The following is a 21,165-nucleotide window of genomic DNA, read 5'->3' on the forward strand; positions in this document are numbered from 1 at the left end:
TTCCTTTAATTATTCCTCATTCTTTAGAGGAAACTGTTCCACCCAGCAGCCTTGACTGCAGGTGCTTGGGGGGAGTTGGACCACATAGTTAAAGAGAATACAGTGTGGGATTTCCAACCAGGGGAACAGGGAGTCGGGCCTGTACCCTGGTGGGGCAAGCAGGGAGCTCTGGCCGTGCAGAGGATGCGGCGTGGAGGCGCAGGTGCCAAGCTCAGGATTGGGCGAGGGGGCTATGGAATGACCTTTCTCCCTGGCAAATCTCCCCAAGAGTAACGGGGAGAGGTCACCACCCAGGTCGCACTCTGTACACACAGCACAGCCCTTCTCACCACCCGAAACCACCCCTGATCCAAGGAGCCCCGTTCCCACCTTGGCCTCCCCCTTCTCATCCTGGCGCTGCCTTTCATCGGGAACAAACTTCCAATGTCGAAGAATCGTCGGCTGTGTCATCATCTAACCAGAGAAGACAAGTCACCCTGAGGCCCCCTTAACAGGTTAGCTGCTAAGTCAGCAGCCTGACGGCAGGAGCGCCCGGTGTGCACCTGAGCACCTCCTAACTGAAGGTGGCCCAGCGGAGCACCGGTTCCTGCACACGTGGCCTCATGTACCTGGACCCAAATCTGAGAATCTGGAAGGGACATCCTTCATCTTTCTGTATTTCTGTGTTGTGTCGACAGCCACAGGTGTTCCCCGGGTTTCTGAAAGGTAGAGAAGAAACACGGAACACACCTCTCGGCTGGTAAGTTTCCTGCTGAAGTCCCCACAGCAACGTGTAATGTCAAACGTTCTTGTTCTGAAGTATTCTGTGCTTGCTGATACACAGTTTGCAAACAGTAAGTTCTTTGTCCAAACTCTAGTATAGTCAGAAGGTCAGTCGAATCACAGAGCTTTCATATACACGTGTCTGTAACGTTGCACACGCATTAATGCACCACAACACCAGTGATTATCGTTTCTCGGACTTCTTGGAACTCTAAGGGATTTTTATATTGAAGTTATCATCCTACTTTATTACTTCTTTCATTTATATTTATATTATTTTTTCTCATTGTATTATATATTTTATATTTACATTAGATACTAAATTATATTTTCTGGGGCAGCCCCGGTGGCCCAGCGGTTTAGCGCCACCTTCAGCCCGGAGTGTGATCCTGGAGACCCAGGATGGAGTCCCACGTTGGGCTCCCTGCGTGGAGCCTGCTTCTTCCTCTGCCTGTGTCTCTCTCTCTCTCTCTCTCTGTGTCTCTCACGAATAAATAAATAAAATCTTTTTTAAAAATTATATTTTCAATTTATATTTATTACTATAATGAAGTAACATCCTACTAAATTCAGCAGAATTTATGAATAGAAGACTCCTGGGCACTGAATGGCATAAATCTCAAGGGTCACTAATCTCTCCCTCTCTATAGTCATTGATGAAAATGACAGTCTTATTAGACTGGAGGACACGCCTTCTGTTACACATGACAAAGGCTTGGATATGTTGAGACGTATATATCTGTAAGGGAAAAACTAATATTCAAAAGGCATCCCGCAGTTTCTTTTCTCTTATCCTATGCTTCGGTTGATGATCTTTCAACTGTAAAAAATCAAGTTATCCATTTCCTGGAAAAATTCACCACCCAAAGTCATCTAAGACACATTTGGAGTAGAAAGTCCACTTAATCACTTCTCAAGGAAAATATTTCTTCCTGGTGGGGAGAGCAATTGGATACTAGAAGCCACTTATTTAGAATTCGAGTAAGAACTACACATGCCTTCCTAGGTTTGGGTCAGATCATCCAGGTCCTCTTGTCAGCGCATTTGGACCTCTCTTTCCTGGACAATCTGAAGACAAGAGCTCCAAATGGTTCTCAAGCCTAGGTTTCCAAGCCACCCTTTCTGTCCTTTGAACATCTAAGTGTTTACCTGGAAAGCCCTCCCCTGTCTTACAGAGAAAGTAACTCCCTATTAACCTCTTTTTAAATATCTGACAGCTTCTTGTTTTTTGAGGAAGTGGTACCTCCACCCACCGCAATTTCGTGAGTTTACTCAACGTGTTATTATATCATATGGTACTTAAGTCCCATAAGCAAACTGTAGGATGACTGTGACTTCCTTATAAGGCATTGTGATTTTTGCGCTATCACTTTACTGATTAGTTTTGAAACTTAGGTCCATTCTAATTGACTCATCAGCCAGAAATCATAAATCTGCTCTCTGGTTCCCGTGCTCCTCAGTAACATAAGCCATCTTGGGGATGCCGTATTATTTACTTTATCATAGTTACCAGGCAAAAGAAAGCTTTTGTTTTCCTGTGCTAAATCATCAGAGTCAGAAAGAAAGAGTTGGCTCTTAAAATCACACTGTGCATGCTTAAGGTTGGTCCTTACATCAAACCTGGGACGTGTGTGTGGGTGTGTGGGTGTGAGAGAGAGAGAGAGCTAAAGAAAGGGAGAAAAGACATTTCTATGTTCCTGGAGGAGTTGCTGATCATCCCTTTTCCCCTAAAACTAGACTAACATGATCATATCTCTGTAGTCACATTTTTTGTCCTTGCCTTTCCATTGCTACAAATCCCGGATCAGAACTTTCCTCATTCCCATATCCTGGGAGCATACCGGTGACATACAATCAATATCTTCAACATCTTCATGGTCCAGATTCTTTTCCCTCAAATCCCCTAGTCCCCAGGATATTCAACACAGAACTGTTGAGCAGGGAGCAGTTGCTCACCAGTCTTGGGGCTTCTGGAAAGTACAGGTCAGGGATCAAAGCTTTTCTTCTCCTTTATCACCATCATTCGGTGCTAGTACACAGTGAGTACTCAGTACATATTAAGGAAGGCAAAGAAGGAAGGAGCATTTTACAAATGATCTAGCAAAACAACAACAACAACAACAACAACAACAAAACAAAGCCCCCAAACTAGGCACTTACATGTTAAGATATGGTATAAGGTGTTGGTGGCCAAGGAAATCCCAATACTTCAGACAATCAGAAACAAGACTGCCGTCTTATACATGTGGGGCAGTGGCAAAATTATCTGCACGTGAGAGTGGTGATGATAGAGATGATGATGATGATAATTCGCATTTAAACTCACTGATTTTTAACTGGAGGACTAAAAAACAATGAGGAGAGAGCTAACTTTTGATTGGTTATAATAATATTACTTACGATCATTTACATGAACTACTTCCATCTAAGCCAGATTGCTTTGTAATATGATAATGATGATAAACAATTTTCATAGGCAAAATGATTTTCATTATAATTTTATCCTCACCCTCAGAGCATTAATCCATGAATACCTCTTCATAGCTGTCACATAGCATGGCGATAACGTTTTTCAGAAGACTGCTTAGGAGTCTTTTGACTCTTTAAAAAGAGTCGAAGGAAATATTGCATCTATTCAAGGAAAAAAAATCTATTTTCCCCGGCCATGGTGAACAAGTTATTTTGTTCTTTTAGTCAGATCCCCAAACCAGGTTGGATCCTTGCCCACAAGCTGATGGCTCAGAAAGTGAGCACTAAAAAAAAAAAAAAAAAAAAAAAAAAAAAGCAAGCACTTTCTCATGAACAGTACGTACAGGGAGGGATAAGCAGAACCAACACAGATGCATCACGGTCGGAAGACCTGATTTGCTTTTCCCAAAAATCTTTTTGTCCTTAACATTCTTAAATTTCATAGACCATGCCTAACTGTGGCTTTTTCTTTACTTCTCATGTCTGTCCCGCTTTTTTTTTTTTTTTTTTCACTGAAAACGTTCAGCTTTCAGTCTGGGGCCTCGATCACCATTGTTTCTTCAATATTAAACCCTCTATTTCTGGCACTCCTACTATCCAGATGTGAGCCTTTCCACGGATTGCTTCCGCCTCTACTTGGCTTGGCGTCTCTTTTCTATTTTCTGTGTCCTTATTTTTACCTGTTCCCTCTGGGAAGGAGCCTCCATCACATTTCCAATGGGTTCATTAATTCTGCAGCTGTACCAACCCTACTTTTAATCCCATCCATGGTGCTCCTATACTTTTTTACTCATAATGTTTCCAACCTGTATCTTTTTACATTTTCTTTTTATTGTTTCATGTTGGTGATATTGTTCCCAATCCATTTGAGTGTGTTTACAATGCCTATTTTGAACCCTCGTCCCATCAGTTGTAAAACTTCCTCTTTTAATGGACTCTGTAATCCAGTTTGCTGTTTTCTTTTTAAAAAGCTGAGCTCCTTGGTTATCTCCTTATTTTAATCAGTTAATAATCCTATTGGAATATTCATTGCTCTGTCCAGCAACCTAGATGGAGGAAGGCCAAGCGTCCAACACCAGGCTAGGCCTGACCTGATGTCCTTCAATTGTCCACGGGGCAGGAGAGAGGTGTGAGCCTGGAGGTGGAGTGCTGGGGACATCCAAGAAACATCTTAGTTCGTGTCACCAGTCCCGGAGATTTGGGTGAGGAAGTGACCATTCAAGAACTATCAACCCTCACTCACTTTTTGGAAACTCCTAACCAATATTCGGACTGCCAAGATTTTACACCTGAGGTCACCTGCATCTGTGTGGATCCTGGCACCATCGATGGCCCTGAGGCAAGGTAGAGAATGCCCTAGACTAGGACTGTGGTGCCCTCACACAACGGTTCAAAACGGCCCTCAGCCAGCCCGGAAATTTCCTTTTTTTTTATTGTACTTTTTTTACCATTTAAATTCAATTGATGAACAAATAGTATATTATTAGTTTCAGAGGTAGAGGTCAGTGATCCATCAATCTTCTATAACACCCAGTGCTCAGAACATCACGTGTCCTCCTTGATGCCCATCACCCAGTTACCCCATCCCCCTACCCCCTCTCCTCCAGCAACTCTGTTTGTTTCCTATGATTAAGAGTCTCTTATGGTTTGTCTCCCTCACTGATTTTGTCTTGCTTTATTTTTTCCTCCCCTCCTATGATCCTCTGTTTTGTTTCTTAAATTTCCACATATGACTGAGATCATATAATTCTCTTCTCAGATGGACTTATTTCACTTAGCATAATGCCGTCTAGTTCTAGTTCTATGTCATTGTAATAGGTGAGATTTTATTTTCCGATGGCCGAGTAGTTTTCCATTTTATATATAATATATATACCATAATATATATAATATACATACCACATCTTCTTTATTAATTCATCTGTTGATGGACATCTGCCACCCAGAAATTTCTGACAGCTTCATGTCTATCCTTATGTTTCTACTTCCGTTGACCCTGATCTGGGGGGAGTGATCTTGTGGTGCTTCATGGCACAATGCCTAGATTGGGAGGGGTGATTAAAATTTGCTTTACTCCAACTCCATATAAGATCCTTTGTAGCATTCCAGCGCTTCATAAAAATGGTTAACATTTTGTATAGGCCTGCAGCGATAAGATGCTTGATTGCAATGTGCAGATAATTGCAACGTGGAACCTTCAGGCATGTAAATGGTCTTCCATGATAATATATATTACGGATGCGAGATTGGAGATGGTAAATCACTGCATACCGCCAAAACACGTGGCCGTGTTTATTTATCTCTTCCATCTGACACGCATGATTGTCTTGTTGTTCCGATCCAGAAAGAGAAAGTCCTTTAAGACGGCATCCTACCTATTTGTGAACCACCACACGCCCACCAAAATCGGGCTGGCGGAAATAGCTTTCGCTGCTCTGATACATAACAGTGCTAACTTCTGGCTTCCCTTATTAGTCAAGACAGCTACATGTATGCTTTAAAAACACTCAACCCTCAAAGCCCAGTCCTTTCACACCACACAAGTTCACAATTCTCTCTCATGTCACATGTCACCATAAAAATGCTCCGCTTCGTGTAGTCATTCAAGGACACAGGCTGATGGACGTTCCAATAAGCCAACATATGGTGGGAGGAGGACGAGAAGGGACATCATAAATCTGCTCTTCTGTGCCTGGGCAGAGTTGATACCTGCCACTGCCGCTCAAAGCTCATTGGCTAGAACTAGTCAAATTACTGGGTGTGCCTGCAGGAGGGCTGGAATCTGCTGTTTTCCATATGCCTGAAAGGAGAGGAGATTGGATATCAATGAGCACTGGTGTTGTCTACCACAGGTCCTCAGTGCTGTGTCAATATATTTATGATACAAGCTTGATTTCCAAGATGACACCCTGCTCAGATGCACCTCTGAGCTTTTTTACCCTTTTTTCCTGTTTTTCAGTGGATTTACTTCTTCTACATCTTTTATGTTTCCCAAGGTTCAGTTTCTAGCCATATGCTACTTTTCTCATGCACTATTTTTCTCGAAGCTTTAAGAATCATCTATCATGGTGTTTCTCATAGTTCCTTAACTATAGAAGTTCAATAAATACTGAATTATTGATGAACTAATTAAATATCAGCTCATTTATCAGCTAAATGGTGACTATAGGAATTCCGTATTTGGTATGCATATTCAGTGATCTTTTATACTTCATAGTAGAAATTTTCAGCACCCTACCTCTTTTTTCTCATAATACTCCCCTCTATACCTTTTTTCACCTTAACACTTTACTATTAAAAAAAAAGTATTTGCTCTATAATGAATTCTGGCCTTTGAGAAACCAGAGTTTGTAAATAATAATAGCATGAGGATATTCGAATGATAAAAAGGAAACAAGAAAACAAAGTACTATTTTTTATTTTTTACTTCAAACCATTGACTATCCTCATTTTTAGTTGTCTCTAATCAATGTTAAACAAATAATGCTAACTTCAATGCCAAAATAAGCTTGGAAACAGTATTTAATTTTTTTAGTATCTTCAATTAGAAGCTGTGTAAGAGTAGTGTTTTTCATAAATAGTAGCAACTTTTAGGGCTATGGGGCCAAAAAACCCAATTTTTAAAATATGGAAAGTTAGGGGTGCCTGGGTGGGTCAGTCAGTTAAGCATCTGCCCTACATTCAAGTCATGACCCCAGGGTCCAGCCCGAGCTCGGAGTCTGGTTCCTGGCTCAGTAGGTAACCTGTTTCTCCCTCTGCTGCTCCCCCTGCCTGTGCTCTGTCTCTCTCTCTCAAATAAATAAAATCTTTTAAATATATATATTGAAATTTGGGGCGCCTGAGTGGCTCAGTTGGTTGAGCCTTGGAATCTTGATTTTTGGCTCAGGTCATGATCTCAGGGTTGTGAGACTGAGCCCTGCATCAGGCTCTGCATTGGACATGCAGCCTGCTTGAGAATTTCTCTCCCTCTCCTTCTGCTGCTCTCCACTCATGGGCTGCCTCTCTCTCTCGAAAAATAAATAAAATATTGAAAGTTATTTTCATTATGACTTTTGCATGAATACATAATTAAAAAAAGAAGTTTGTTGATTTACTTTTTAAAGGTACCTGTTGAACACAACTGTACTTAAGGCATCTTAATAAATTGACTTTGAAATCTCTGACATTCAGTTACCAATGAATAGGTTTCTAAAAATCTATCTAATCCTCTTAGATGGATTTAAATTTGTACGTTTCTCAGTGTGTAATATGTATGAACATATATAGATGCATGTACAAAAATGTATCTATATCCATATATCTAGAGATGATGTGGCTCTTGTTCTTGCTGTTTTGCCATTGGGTTCCATGGGCCAGAAAAACTCATTTCTTGTGTTGTTTTTTGTTTGTTTAGTTCAAAAATGTATCAGAAGAAAACTGGGATTCTCTATGCAATTAGAAGTAAACTTTTTACCCCATACTAAACATTTTCATTGAAAGATTATTTATAAAACAGATTTGTTTTCAACTAAATTATATTGCATCTCTGCTATAATTGCTAGAGTGCTAAATGCTTTTACATATCTTTCATACTTTTTATAAGGAGCTAGAAAACAGTACCTGATATACAAAAATAAATCGTATCTATTATGAATTTTTATAGATTTATTGGAGTATAATTAAAACAAAACAAATCACACTTATTTAAAAAGTATCAAAAATTTGATAAGTACTGATATAGGTACATACTTGTGAAGCCATCACAACAATCAAGATAACGAAGCTATCCATCAGCTCGAGGATTGCCTCATGCCTTTGTCATCTTTCTTCCACAGTGATCTGCATCGCCGCCCCACCCCCCACCCAGGCAGCCAGTGATCTGCTCTGTCATTAGATTTGTTTTCATATTTTAATATGTGACATACATGGAATGAGATGTGTGATGTGTGGATCCTTTTTTTTTTTTTTTTTTTTTGCCTGGCTTCTTATATCATCAGTTATATGGAGACTTGTTCCTGTTGCTGCGGGCATCTATAGTTTTTTTTCTATTTTAATGCTGAATAGTATTCCATGGTATGGATATCAAAATCTGTTTATCCCTTCACCTGTTTGTAGACATTACAAATGAAGCTGCTATGAGCACTCAGTTTCAAGAATTTGCATGCACACACTTTCATTTATTGTGGTTGGATATCTAGGAGTGGAAGGACTGGGTCATATGATACGTATGTGTGTATTTTTTAATGCAGGTGTCAAGCTCTTGTCCAGAGTGGCCATAACATTTTACACTCTCACTAGCAGTGGACAGGAGTTTCAGTGGTTCGGTTTCCCTGCCAACACTTAGTACAATCGGTATTTCTAATTTGACTCATTCTAAACAGGGCGTAGAATTGTATCTCACTGTGAGTTTAATTTACTTCTCCTTAAGGACTAATAAATCTGTTTTGCAGTTTTCATATGCTTTTTGCCATCTACACATTTCTTTGCTGAAGTATACAGTGTGATATTTTGCAACTCTCATATAGGAGTGTTTGTACTTTCAAAAATGTTTATACATCTTTTTGTGTTTGCAGTATTGTGAAAGTCTGAAATTATTTCTGAATAAAAAAGTAAAAAAAAAATCATTATAAATATGGCCACAAGAATTATACATGGTAACAAATCATCTCTAAAGATATACTTGAATACACAAATACAATAAATTTTTAAAATATAAATATATGCAATATTAAATAAAATATTACATTAAATAATAGTTTAAATTCCAAATGCTGCTAGCGAAGATCAAGAAGTGGAGGAGGACAGGTGTGAAGCAATAGAAACAGAGAAAGCTTCCCAGTCATTGAGGTGGGCTGAGTCAACAAATAGTTTCAGTCTTGGCTTGCATAACTAGAGATCCGTTTGTTCACTGCAAGTTCAAGCAAGAAGTGAAAATAGTACAAATCACTGCAGAAGACAAAAGCAAAGGAACCGTATTCCTTATACGGAAAGAGAAAGAACACAGGACATGACACAAAACATAAAATTAAAAAATTAAAGCAACGTGACAGACAAAACAAACATCACAGTTAAAGATTTTTTGAGAAATGCAAAAATGTTCACAACGTGATGTTAAACAAAATGTGTAAGATCCAAAATGTATTCAGAATGACCGTAATTACGTTGAACACACACATATATATTCGGCACAGAAAAAAGAATGGAGTTGTTGTCTTTGGGTGGTAAAAGTATGCACCATTTTTATTTTCTTAATCGTAATTTATGTTTTCAAACTTGTCTACAGTAAGCATGAATTACTTTTACACTAAAGATATGAGTTATGTGTTTTTAAAAAGAAAAATAGAGCTTTCCATCTCTCCCTGTTTCTCGAGCGAAACCTGATTAAATGGTGCATGAAATGGCATCGGGACCTTCTGCTGAACATCTCCCAGGAAAACTCTTAAGTCTGCCCCTCGGGCAACATTGCCGAGGTAACAAGTTTTATCACTTAAGTTGTTTTACCTGGAACGCTGTCCCTCACACGAAATTCAGTTTCATCTTGAGCATATGAAAGGTCATAGCAAGAAGTTACAGGAGTAAACATTTATGCCAGTCAGTTTTGATTAAAGTGGAGAATTTTCTCCCATTTCCGAGGACCTAGAAGGGGAAGGGGGGCTTGGGGGGGATTTTCCCTTTGCACAGGCAGTTGCTGTTCATATTACTAGATGACTTGAGGTTGCCTCCTGCAGGGTCCCATTTGACTTTATGGCCTCACAAAGCAGCACAGAGCAGAGACTAGGAGCTCGGACTGTGAGGACAGGATCTGGCCCAGCCCTTGGGCAAGCTAGTCTCTCTGCCCCTAATTCCCTCATCTGTGAAATGGGCATGATAACCACAGTGCCCACCTCACAGTGATGCTGAGAATCTGAGGAGTTCAGATTTGCAACGTGCTGTGCACGGAGCCCGGCACCCAGCGAGCGCTATAGAAGCCTTACTGGAATAGATAAATAATTAAAATAGACAACTAAATTGTAGTCTATGGCAGTCCCTTTTGTCTCCCTGAGTAACATAAAGTACTATTTCTGTATCTTGCCACGCACAGGAGCGTGAAGCACACTGCATTCCCCCACCGGGCTCCCGCTCCCTCTTGGCCTCCCCGTCTTCTAGCTACGGTGGTTTGCAGCCCTTCGTCTTCCTTGGCCTCCTCAAAAGCAGCCTCTTCCCAGGGATCCTGATCCTTGCCGTCCTGCTTTCTGCTTTCCAGAATCCTGGGTGGGGATAATCCACACCGATGCGTTTACACGCTGTTCCTTTGCGCAGGGCCTTTCTGCAGCATAAGGCCTCGATCCTATGCGTCTAGAATGGTTGTGACAAAGAGCATTGGCCAGAGGGATGCTAACAAGTATACTAAGAGAGGAGGAAACGCTGTTCCGAGCTTCTAAAAAGTCAGTAAATACACGCTGGTTTAGCAAAACTAACCTGTGCCAGCTTTGAGGACTCTGACTCTGTGCATGTCCCGGTGGGGAGGACAAAGCGTGTGCCATTTCTCGAGTGTATTTGCCTGACAGAAGCCTTAGTTTTCTCTCTGTAGTCCTAGTAACCGTCGGAAAAGTGGGTGGAACACCACTTTGAAAAATGCCATCCGTCTTTACTGGGAGGAGTGACCTCGGCGGTGAAAACTCTCCACAGTCTTGCGGGGAAGAAGTGTTTCTGAAGACACCCTTCAAATGACGCCATTTTGCTTTGGTGGCCAGAATGGGTTCAACGTCACGATCCCAGAGGTAATTCAAACCGCCCCCCGCACCTGGCCCCAGCCCCCAGGCCTGTGCTCTCACTCTACACATATTTAGGGAGGCCCCTGCACGCAGGAGCGCCCTGGATGAGCAGCTCTGACTTTGTCCCCTGAGGGAGCACTGCTGAGCCTTGCCTGACAGCTCCCGAGGACTTGGTGCCGAAAGTTAGAAAACGGAATCAGACATTCAGGTAATAGACATTCCCCCTCCTATGGGGCGCTGAAGAACAGAGCCAGCCCCGACGCGTGGATAGAAGGGGAAGGAACAGCGCTGTGAGCTCCCCTCGGCCCATTCTTCCCAGTTCGCCATCTTGGCATCCTCGGCAACGCTCATTCAACCTTCAGTCATACAAGAGTCCAACAAGTTCTACGGGCTGATAATAAGAACAGTGATGAAAATGGAAAATATTTACTATGTTAGGCACTTTATATATGTTAAACCCGCTTTTCCTCTACTTGGAGAGCTAAGTATTTTCCTGTCCCTGGTTGACATGCCAGGCAGATACCATAATTTTTAGAATCTGAACAAAGACATACATCCTCTCTAGTCCCTTCTAGGGGCAAGAACAGTCTCGCTTTAGTAATGAAGATGCTCAGTGCAGTGCAATAAGTAATGTTCCAGACTTTCTTCTAGATCTCACCCTGTCCCAGTGTGGGCCACCCCTCCTGTCCTCACTCCAGGCGTGGAGTAGGGGTAGGCGAAGTAAGGGGCGGCACACATGCGGCCCCTGGGGCTCCCGAGCTGCTGGAGCTCCTCGAGGATACTGCTGCTGGTGCCCTCACGCTGTGAGGCTCACTGCGCCTTGCCCCAACTGGTCATCATCCTCCCTCCCTCCCTGGCCATCTACCTGGTGGCCCATCTCCTTTGTGGTGTCCAAGTAATTAAACAAGGAAGCCATGAGACTGAGGCGGCTGTCATGTCTTGGTAGCCTACATAAGCCAGCAGCAACCTCAGGCTGAGTTGATTCCTGTAAGTGCACTCCTTCAAGGAAAATGAAATGTAAGAACAACCACGCACAAACAGCCAACTGGTTGTTCCTATCACGAGGCAACCACTTAAGCTGTAGCCACTCAGATAATTCCTTTGCTTTCCCTCCAGGTCCCTTCTAGAAAAGCCTTTCCCCTCAAGTCTTGTCCGGGGAGTGCTCCTTGCACGGCTTCATGCCAGTCCACGCCTGCTCAAATAAACTCTTGAAAACCCTAATGGGCCTCCGGCGATCTTTTCACAGTGGGGATCAGATCATCTTTCCAGATAGGGGTTCTTCACATAGTTGGAGTTCACGTCTTGCCCATGAGAAACACTCATGCTTTTCTGCTAGTCAGCAAAGAAATGTACTTTGCGTGCAGTGCAGCTCTCCTCTCTCAGCTCGGCCACCTCAGGCCTAAGCGGCCACGGCCTCTCACATGACCTTAATGTGCTTTGATTTTGGGAGACGGGTGTCAAGCCTTCCCAGTGCTTCTCTCGAAGGTCCCCTTCTCACGTAGGTGACAAGGAATATTGCCCACTCTTCACCGTGGATGCTCAGTCCTCCAGCAACCGTCTCTCTTTCAAAACAGTTGATTCAAACAATTCTCAAAACGATAGATTCTCAAAACAATAGATTCTCTCTCAAAACAATTCTTCCAAAAAAAACAACAACAACAACAAAAAAAAAACAATTCTTCCTTTAGACACAACCGAGCTCTCTTACATGCTTGTGGTAGATATTGAGCTGAGGCTTGCAGGGCTTGACAACTCTTTGCAGGTACTGTGTCAGTGGCCTCTGAAATATGCAGAGATACTTTGAACCCATGATTTAGTTGTAGGCCTCTGGGGATTTGGTGAAAACAGAGATAGAGAGTCTCACCCGAACGGCCTGGTATACAACCAGTGTCTGATCTTAAATGATACAGGTTCTCTGATTATTCACTAGACTCTAGTTACTGGAGAGAGCATCTCACAGGCAGGATTTTTTGTCCTTTTAAAAAGTGATATATCTGCAGCTGCTAGAGCAATGACTGACACACGGTGGCTCAACAAAATTTTGTCAAATGCATGTATTATTTTACAGATAAGAAAACTGGGGCATAGGAAAGGTAAGTCACTTGTCCAAGCTTATTCGCCTAGTACACCGTGGAACCATGATTTGAATAATTAGTGACAGAAAGCAATTAATGGTCATTGGATGTATTTTATTTAAGCTTTTCTTTTTTAAAAAAGCCCTTCTTTTATATACATATTTATGTGACCATGTATAAAAGTATTTGCATGGAAGCTTTAAATTATTCTGATTTCCACAGAAACCTTCCAGAATTCGGTTACCCTGTACTTCAGGTACTCACAGGGGTTCACCTGTGGGACTTCTGGGCAACCTGACCTTGGATGGCCACACTGCCATCTGGTGTTGAATATATGAATTGCAAGCTTAACATTACACACCTTTTGGATTGTGGTTTCTTAAACTTTATGTCCATTAACTCATTTAATCTTCACAACAACTGCAGGAAAGGGGTACTATTTGTATACCCATTTTACAGATGATTTATGCACCAGCAGGAGGACCAGGACTTGATCCTAGGCTACCTAGCTCCAAACCTCTTATCACATCGTCCTGTTTCTCTAGCAGAGAACTAATTCCCTCTATTTCAGTCACGTTAGAGATCTTAGGCCCTCTGCTTCCTTCCTCTTCTCCAACCTGCATGTTGTCATTTCATGGGGTTATTATGATCTCCACCAGCCATCTAGTTGATGCTAGGAGGAAACTCAAAACCATCTTGCTATTTACTTACATAATTTTCTTTTCCTCATTTCCAAGTATTTTACTACTGATCCAAGAACAATCCAGTTCTAGTCTGATAGTTCATCAACGGTAATGAAGCTTACTCTTTAACACCTATCATTTCTAGTTCAGTAAGCCCCATGTAAGAATTCACATGTGATACTGTTAAAAAATGACCCGCATGGAAACCTTTGCCTCATTAGCTTATAGTTGTTTCTCCTAAAGCTAATAATACTTCACTACCTGAATGGTTTGGGAGAGAATAACTCTTCTTTGTTGAATCAGGAAGTCTGATCATTTACATTATCATTCATCTAACGTCAAAGCACATAAAAAAAAAAAAGAGTGGGTCATTCTTAGACCAACTTTTAATGCTCTACCCATTATTTTTGTGATGTTTTTATATTCAAAATGCCTTGCAATTTACAGGGCACTTTGGCATAGTTTTTTTTTTTTTTTTTTTTTGCTTTTTTGTTTTTTAATTCTTTTGATGATAGTTTGAAGTATTTTTACTCTTACTTACAGAGGAGGAAATTGAGACCCAGAAAGGTTTTTGTGACATGTCCAGGGACACATTTAATAAGTAGCTGAGCTAGGACTAGAACTGTCTGATTCTAATCCAGAGCTGACCATTTTAAAGGCCTTCCTAATATCCATGCTGATGTCAATTGGTAACTTATCTTTCCTTCCCAAGAGATGCCTTCATGAGAAAAGAAGTTTAAGGTCAAATGCATTTGGGGAAACACTGTCTATTAAACTCCCCATCAGAAGAATCACAAACTTGTTATCATTTTTAAAGGCTCTGAAGAACGCCCGCATTAATGAAGCTCATTTGCCTTTGTTTAATCTAAGCTTATTCCCAGATTTAATTAATCATTGAACTTTTTTCCCCAAGTAATTGCTAATAACATCCAGAGGACCTGCATTAATAACTATCCAGTGGTAAATGAACAGCATATTACCAACCATTCAAAAAGGGCTACTCCTACCAACATTACATGTGGACATGCTGTATTTTGGGTGAGGTTAGCAAAGATTAGAGCAAGAGAGTAGTCATAAAAGAACAGAAATAGGTGTATGCTTTTGTTTTTTAGTTCTTAGTCACAGGGACTTGCTACACTATAAGTAAAACCATTTCTAAACTTTTTTTGTGAGACACGTAGTGCAATCCACTCTCAAAAAAATGTGTTTGATGGAGAAAGTGGCATTAATTTCTCATATCAGTTTTATTAATCATAAATAATTGTTCTATCAGAAAATTGAAAAATTAAGCCTATTTTTCTACTTAAGTGGCATGACACTGGGCTATTCTGATCCAGAAAGGTCATTTGCAAAACTGCTAGATGCTTAAGGGACCTCTGAACACTATCATTTAATGACTTGACCAATGTCGCTTATGTAATTTTCTTAAAGGGCCACACTGATGCTAATAATACACTACAGAGTGTTCACATATATTAGAAAATAAGTTATCCTGCCAATGGAAAAACAGTTACTTCCTATGGCACTTTTTTGACTTAAAAATCATTTCTCTTTCCTTTTCTTCCTCTTTCCTATTCTCTGTTATTCCCCTGCATATTGATCCAAATTTCTGATCTCAGAATGCTCCAGTAAAGGAGCTTCAAACGTCAGGCAGAGTGGGGAGAAATGGCCACTTTGATATATATCCTCAGGGCAGTTAAAGCACTGGGACATTTAAACTACCCCAGATACAACCTGCCCTCAGATGCATATTCACTTGGCAGGCTCTGGTCCCCTTTCTCTCTACCCAACTGGAACAGGAAACCTAAATCTAAACTTATATTATACCACATTTAGTTCTTGCCTACATGAGGACCTGCATGCATGCAGATACACACAAACGTAGAGTTGTCTAAATTATTGTTCTTTCAAAAGAATACTCTTTACTTAAGGTACGAGACTTTGAAAATCCAGCAGCCAGATAGAAAGTCTAAAAGCAAGTCGTAAACTACCAAATTACGGTGAACTCAGGTTTAATCTTACAGATTGCTCCCTATTCCTCTCATCCCTAGAGACTGGGAATTCCAACCAGCTCTAACTGGTGTACTTTGGTACTTTGTAAAGAGACGCCCGGCTGATTGTGAACTGCCACCATTGAATTGCTTTCATGGTGGAAATTTTTACTAAAGGTCAACTTGTATCATTCAAGCAAATAAATCCTGCCAACAGCTCAGGCTGAAATGTCTGAAATGGGCTCCCACTTCTGCTCTTCTATAACCTATGAGGTATCTCTTCACCTGTTCTGTGGCATTGAGGAAAGAACAGCATCTTACCTTGGTGGGGTGCTTTGCAGTCTACCAAGCGTTCTCTCATATTTCATCCTAGTGTTGCTTAACACAAACAGCCTGAGAAGGCAGCAAAAGAAGATATTATTCTGAGTTTTACCTATGAAGCAACAGAGGTTAGAGGAAGGTGACGAGGAAGGTGCGCTAGTGGAGAACAGGGATGAGACAGACAGGCCTTCCCAGATTGCCCTCCGTTCTCTTCCCGTGACCACTTTGCAGTCAGAGTGGAGATACAGGCTGAATAAATGAAAGACCAGATTGAGCATATCTATTTCTTGAATGAAGGCTCCTGAAACCCAGTCAAGCTACCAGAATTTCTGTGCACTAAAATACTTCTGATTTGAGATATATATGTCTTTTCAATAAATGCATCATGAATTACAAACTGCAGATGATAGTCCCTGGGAACCTCAGCCACCCCGTGAGGTGAGCTAGTTGAAGCAATAAACAGTGAGAGAGATGATCATCAAGAGACGGTTCTGTGCGACAAAAATGCCCAGGAGCTGGGGTGCCTGCATTCTTTTTCCAGCTATGTCACTGACTTACTGCGTTTCCACTGGCCAACTCTTGGGACGTCAACTTCCTTATCTGTCCAGTAAGAACAATCATACATGCTCTGCTAACCTCCCCAGGCTCCTCGAAGAGCTTGGCAAAATAATTTATGATGAAGTTGAAAAGAGTATGTCTCTATTCAAATGAAAGGCCTGTAGTTGAATTACTTGACTGGGACTTCTGCTCTCTTTGATCACGTGAATAATATACAGGTTTAGTGTTCTTAAAATTGTGTCGTTCGTTTCTGGCAATACGAGTAACATTCAGAAAAATATAATTCAGTTTACATTCCTTTCGGATGCTCTCCTGACAACCCCCGTTTGCTCACTTGTGATTTCACTTGTGCTTTTCTTTCTAATAAAGGTGCCAAGTGAAAGCGGAATGTTTACTCAAGGAAACAGTCAATGCTTCATCTGTAGTCTGAGGACAGGGAAGCAAAAACCAAAAAAAAAAAAAAAATGCTGTAGTAAACTGGTCTCTTCAAAGTGAAAATGGAAATGGAAAAGCTACGAACCTATTTTTTTTTAATTTTTAAAATTTATTTGAGAGAGAGAGATAAAGAACATGAGCGGGTAGGGGGGTAGGGGGAGAGGGAGCAGGAGAGGGAGAAGCAGACTCCCCGCTGAGCAGGGAGCCAGCCGATGTGGGGCTCTATCCCAGGACCCAGGGGTCATGACCTGAGCCACTGAGGGAGCCACCCTCACACCCCGCTAGGAACCTATTCTGTGCAGTCTGAGCAATCAACTTGTTAGTAACGCAAGTAGGACAGTGAGGCAAGGAAACCGTCCTCCTGTTCATGCTTACTTTACTCACCTTCTCAGAGCTGGCAAGAGTCCAGAAAGGTATAATCACTTTACATGAATTGCAAAGGCTGTTAGAGAAAGAATTTGTTTTTACTATAATACCACTTGCAAAGGTCTAATTAGGTGCCAAGAACACTGTTCAAATTTCAGATACATGCCCTAGGGAGCCTTGAGGGTGTGCGCGGTTTGATAAAACTTAGAAGTGATTTGAAACATAGAAATTGTCAAAATTAGAGACTTTTTAAGAAAGGAAAACAGTCCAAAATGAAATTAAATTTGTTAAAGAGGTTATAAGGAGATTAACACCAAGGAGACTACTTTACTTTTTATTTTTAAGCCATATTTATACTTATTTTACATCTTATTTACTTTTATTTACTATTTACTAGTAAAATACTTTGCAGAGCATTTTGATTTTTGGAATATACATTCTGTCTTAATCTGAATTTGGGTTCTGAGACTCAGGCGGATCAAAACAACAAATCGCTTCTCACACAAATAGCAATAAGCAGAATCAGGAGTTAAACTATAGTTCATATCAAAACCCATACTTTTTGACTGCCCCACAGTGTAGCACTTTACAACTTTCAACCTCACGATTCCACCTTTTGTGTTTTACTGCCAGGAAATAATTTATCAGAAAAAAAACCAAAATAACAACAATGAGCTGACAGGAAAGAAAAGAAGGAGTCTCTATAATAGAGGAGACTCTATAAAAGAGGAGACTCTTTAAAGTCTCTATAATAACAAACATTTAAACAAATTATGGTAGATGGATCTCATAGACTATTAACCTATTGTGAAAATGAGATTTCCTGTTAACGAAAGTCGAACTCTGGCAATGTATCCACACTTCCCTCCCCAACCACTCGAAAAGGACAAGAAAGGAAATATATATATATATAAAATAAGCTAATAAGTGCATATGAATGAAAAGAACATCAGGTGAGAGGTGGCAACAGATTTATGGAAAGCAGAAAGCACACCACATTGTGTTGCTGGATTTAAAGAGCAGAGGCAAGGGCAAGTCACTGCAGATGGGGAACCCAAAGCAAACAAGCCACTCCAGGAAGTAGGGAGGGCTTGGGGCACATGGTTCAGGGGGAGGCAAAAAGGGGATGGGGCTGGAGGGAAAGGCTGTGTACAGACCCCGGTGGTTTTCTCTGATACATCTGCTTCTCACTCAGCCCTCTATATTCACCCGTTTTCTTTCCTGGAGGAACTCTGAGTCCTCTGAGAGTGACTGTGCAGCCATGCGATTCATAGAAGGACCCGGGCAAAGAATGTGGGAAACTTAAGAGCTAAGGCAGGGAAGCAGAGGAGGTAGGCTCAAAGAGGAGGGGCCCAGAAAGCGGCAAAGGGCAGGGGACTCTGTTATTTGAGCTCTGTAATGTCATCAAGGGCAGCGTGGGAGCACAAGAAAGATCGTTCAGAGAACACTTTGGTTTTTAAAATGCTCAATTGAGGGGTGGCTCAGCGGTTTGGCGCCTGCCTTTGGCCCAGGGTGTGATCCTGGAGTCCTGGGATTGAGTCCCGTGTCGGGCTCCTGGCATGGAGCTTGTCTCTGCCTCTCTCTCTCTCTTTCTATGTCTATCATAAATAAATAAAATCTTAAAATAAATAAATAAATAAAATAAAATGTTCAACTGAATAAAGTTACAAGTCCGGAATTACCAAGCACTTAAAGTTGACTTATAGATTATAGCATTTGAGTGAAATGAGTCAATCGGAGAAGGACAAACATTATATGGTCTCATTCATTTGGGGAATATAAATAATAGTGAAAGGGAATAGAAGGGAAGGGAGAAGAAATGGGTAGGAAATATCAGAAAGGGAGACAGAACATAAAGACTCCTAACTCTGGGAAACAAACTAGGGGTGGTGGAAGGGGTGGAGGGCGGGGGGGGGGGTGAATGGGTGACGGGCACTGAGGGTGGGCACTTGACGGGATGAGCACTGGGTGTTATTCTATATGTTGTAAATTGAACACCAATAAAAAATAAATTTATTATTTTTTAAAAAAGATTATAGCATTGTGTGTGTAAACCTAGTAACTTTTAATCACTTTTGAGGGATCCTTTATATCAATCTTCAGTCCCCTTTAGTAGCTTGGTTCGCAAGACTTGTGTAAGCTTTATAAGCTGCATTTTAAATACTTTAAATGTGTGACAAATATTCCAAGGTTCTCATATAATCCTTATAAATTTAATAATTTCGATGTCAAATCGAATCAACCACATACCTTAAATGAGAACCACAAGGCTGATTTATTAACTCTAATTAGCCAGGTCTTCTCAGATACTACAGTTACTTAAAACTCAAAGCTGCAGAGATTTGTTAACAACAACAGAAAGTTACTGTAAGTTTGATTCCTTAAATATTCCTCTACCTTAATTCTAAGTCTTCCCAAGGTTAAGAGATAAATGGTTCTTTCTTACCTAGGCAAAAACTGTTACCCAACAACAAAATATTGAAGCCAGTATCCCATTTTTATGGTCATCTTGTTAGCGTGTTCAAAGTTTCTTTCTGTTTTAAGACCTGGGACTAGGTGAGGATGGGATGATGATGCCTTCCACTTGCCTTCCACTTTGATGAGCACAGTACCTTGCGGCTATACCCAGTATGCCATGGCCTTAAGAAGGAAGCCTGCATCTCTTAGATTGAAAATACACGTTACCTAATTTTTCTGTCTCTTCAAATAAGTCTGTGAGTTGGCCACCTCTATGTAATTGGCTATGTGACTTGGGATTTTGAATTTCGTTGGTCCTTCTTCAAGTATAATTATTCCCCTAAATCTAAGAACTGAACTTTACGAATCCTTCCTTCATTTCGAATTTTTCCTGACTGGTAGGACCATACAACTCTTTGTGACAGTAAGATGTCATCAGTTTGACTCCAGAGTATCTGTCATTGTTTTTTGTCTGGTTTTGTGTGCCCAACTTCTAAAGTCATCCTACTGACAAGACACAAGAAGGAGCCGTTCAGGGGGAAAACTGAACATAATCAGTTACCTGATTGTTGAAAATAATATTGAACGCTGCTTTACATAGCCACAGGAGAATTTAAAGGACTCATAATACATCCACTGAATGGAAACCAGTGAAAGTTTCAAGAAGAAACAAGTATTTTACAAGAAAGGGAACAATTAGAGCACACTACTTGGCTTAGCAATAAGCAATATTTACGCAGCCACATATGGTATATGCACCGATTAGTGATTTAACAGCATTGTTAGAGAGTAGGAAGGAAAAGTAGAGTTTAGAAAGGTAAATTCTTACTTAACCAGCATAATAAGTCAACAGATAATATCTAAAACTGATGCGATCAAAACACAGTTGTATAAGATCATCAATATAGAAATGTGGAGGTGAATATCTGAAGAAAGAACTGGAAAACTTGTAAGGAGATGTCTTTAGAAAATGAGACCTGGGGTACATGTGGGCAGAGGTCAAAGAAAAAAAGAGGAAGCAAAGTGAAGATTTTTTGTTACATTTAGTAACATTTGACCTAATGGGACCTAATGTGTGTGTGTGTGTATATATATATATATTATATATATATAATATATATATACATATTATATATTACATATATTATAATATATACACAACATATATAAATATATATTATATTTTAATAAAATTTTAAAAAATTAAATGAAGTAAAGATTTTAAAGTGATAATTATGACTGTGATAAATACCATGGCTCATAGGACAAGGTCATGTAATATGGAGTAAAGAACCCAAGAAAAACAAAATTTTCT

General features: G+C 40.6%; 1 protein-coding gene across 1 annotated transcript in view; it reads right to left on the reverse strand.

Moving 5' to 3' along the window:
• Positions 1-15,289: 15,289 nt before the first annotated feature.
• PPIP5K2 (diphosphoinositol pentakisphosphate kinase 2) overlaps positions 15,290-21,165 on the reverse strand; it is an 88,799-nt gene continuing 82,923 nt past the window's right edge. Inside the window, exon 32 of the mRNA XM_072736657.1 lies at positions 15,290-16,106. Within this exon, the coding sequence (XP_072592758.1) occupies positions 16,093-16,106 (14 nt within the window). The 3' untranslated portion in view covers positions 15,290-16,092. The remainder of the gene's footprint in view (positions 16,107-21,165) is intronic.

The sequence above is a fragment of the Vulpes vulpes genome, chromosome 14, assembly GCF_048418805.1.
Source record: "Vulpes vulpes isolate BD-2025 chromosome 14, VulVul3, whole genome shotgun sequence".
Taxonomy (NCBI): domain Eukaryota; kingdom Metazoa; phylum Chordata; class Mammalia; order Carnivora; family Canidae; genus Vulpes; species Vulpes vulpes.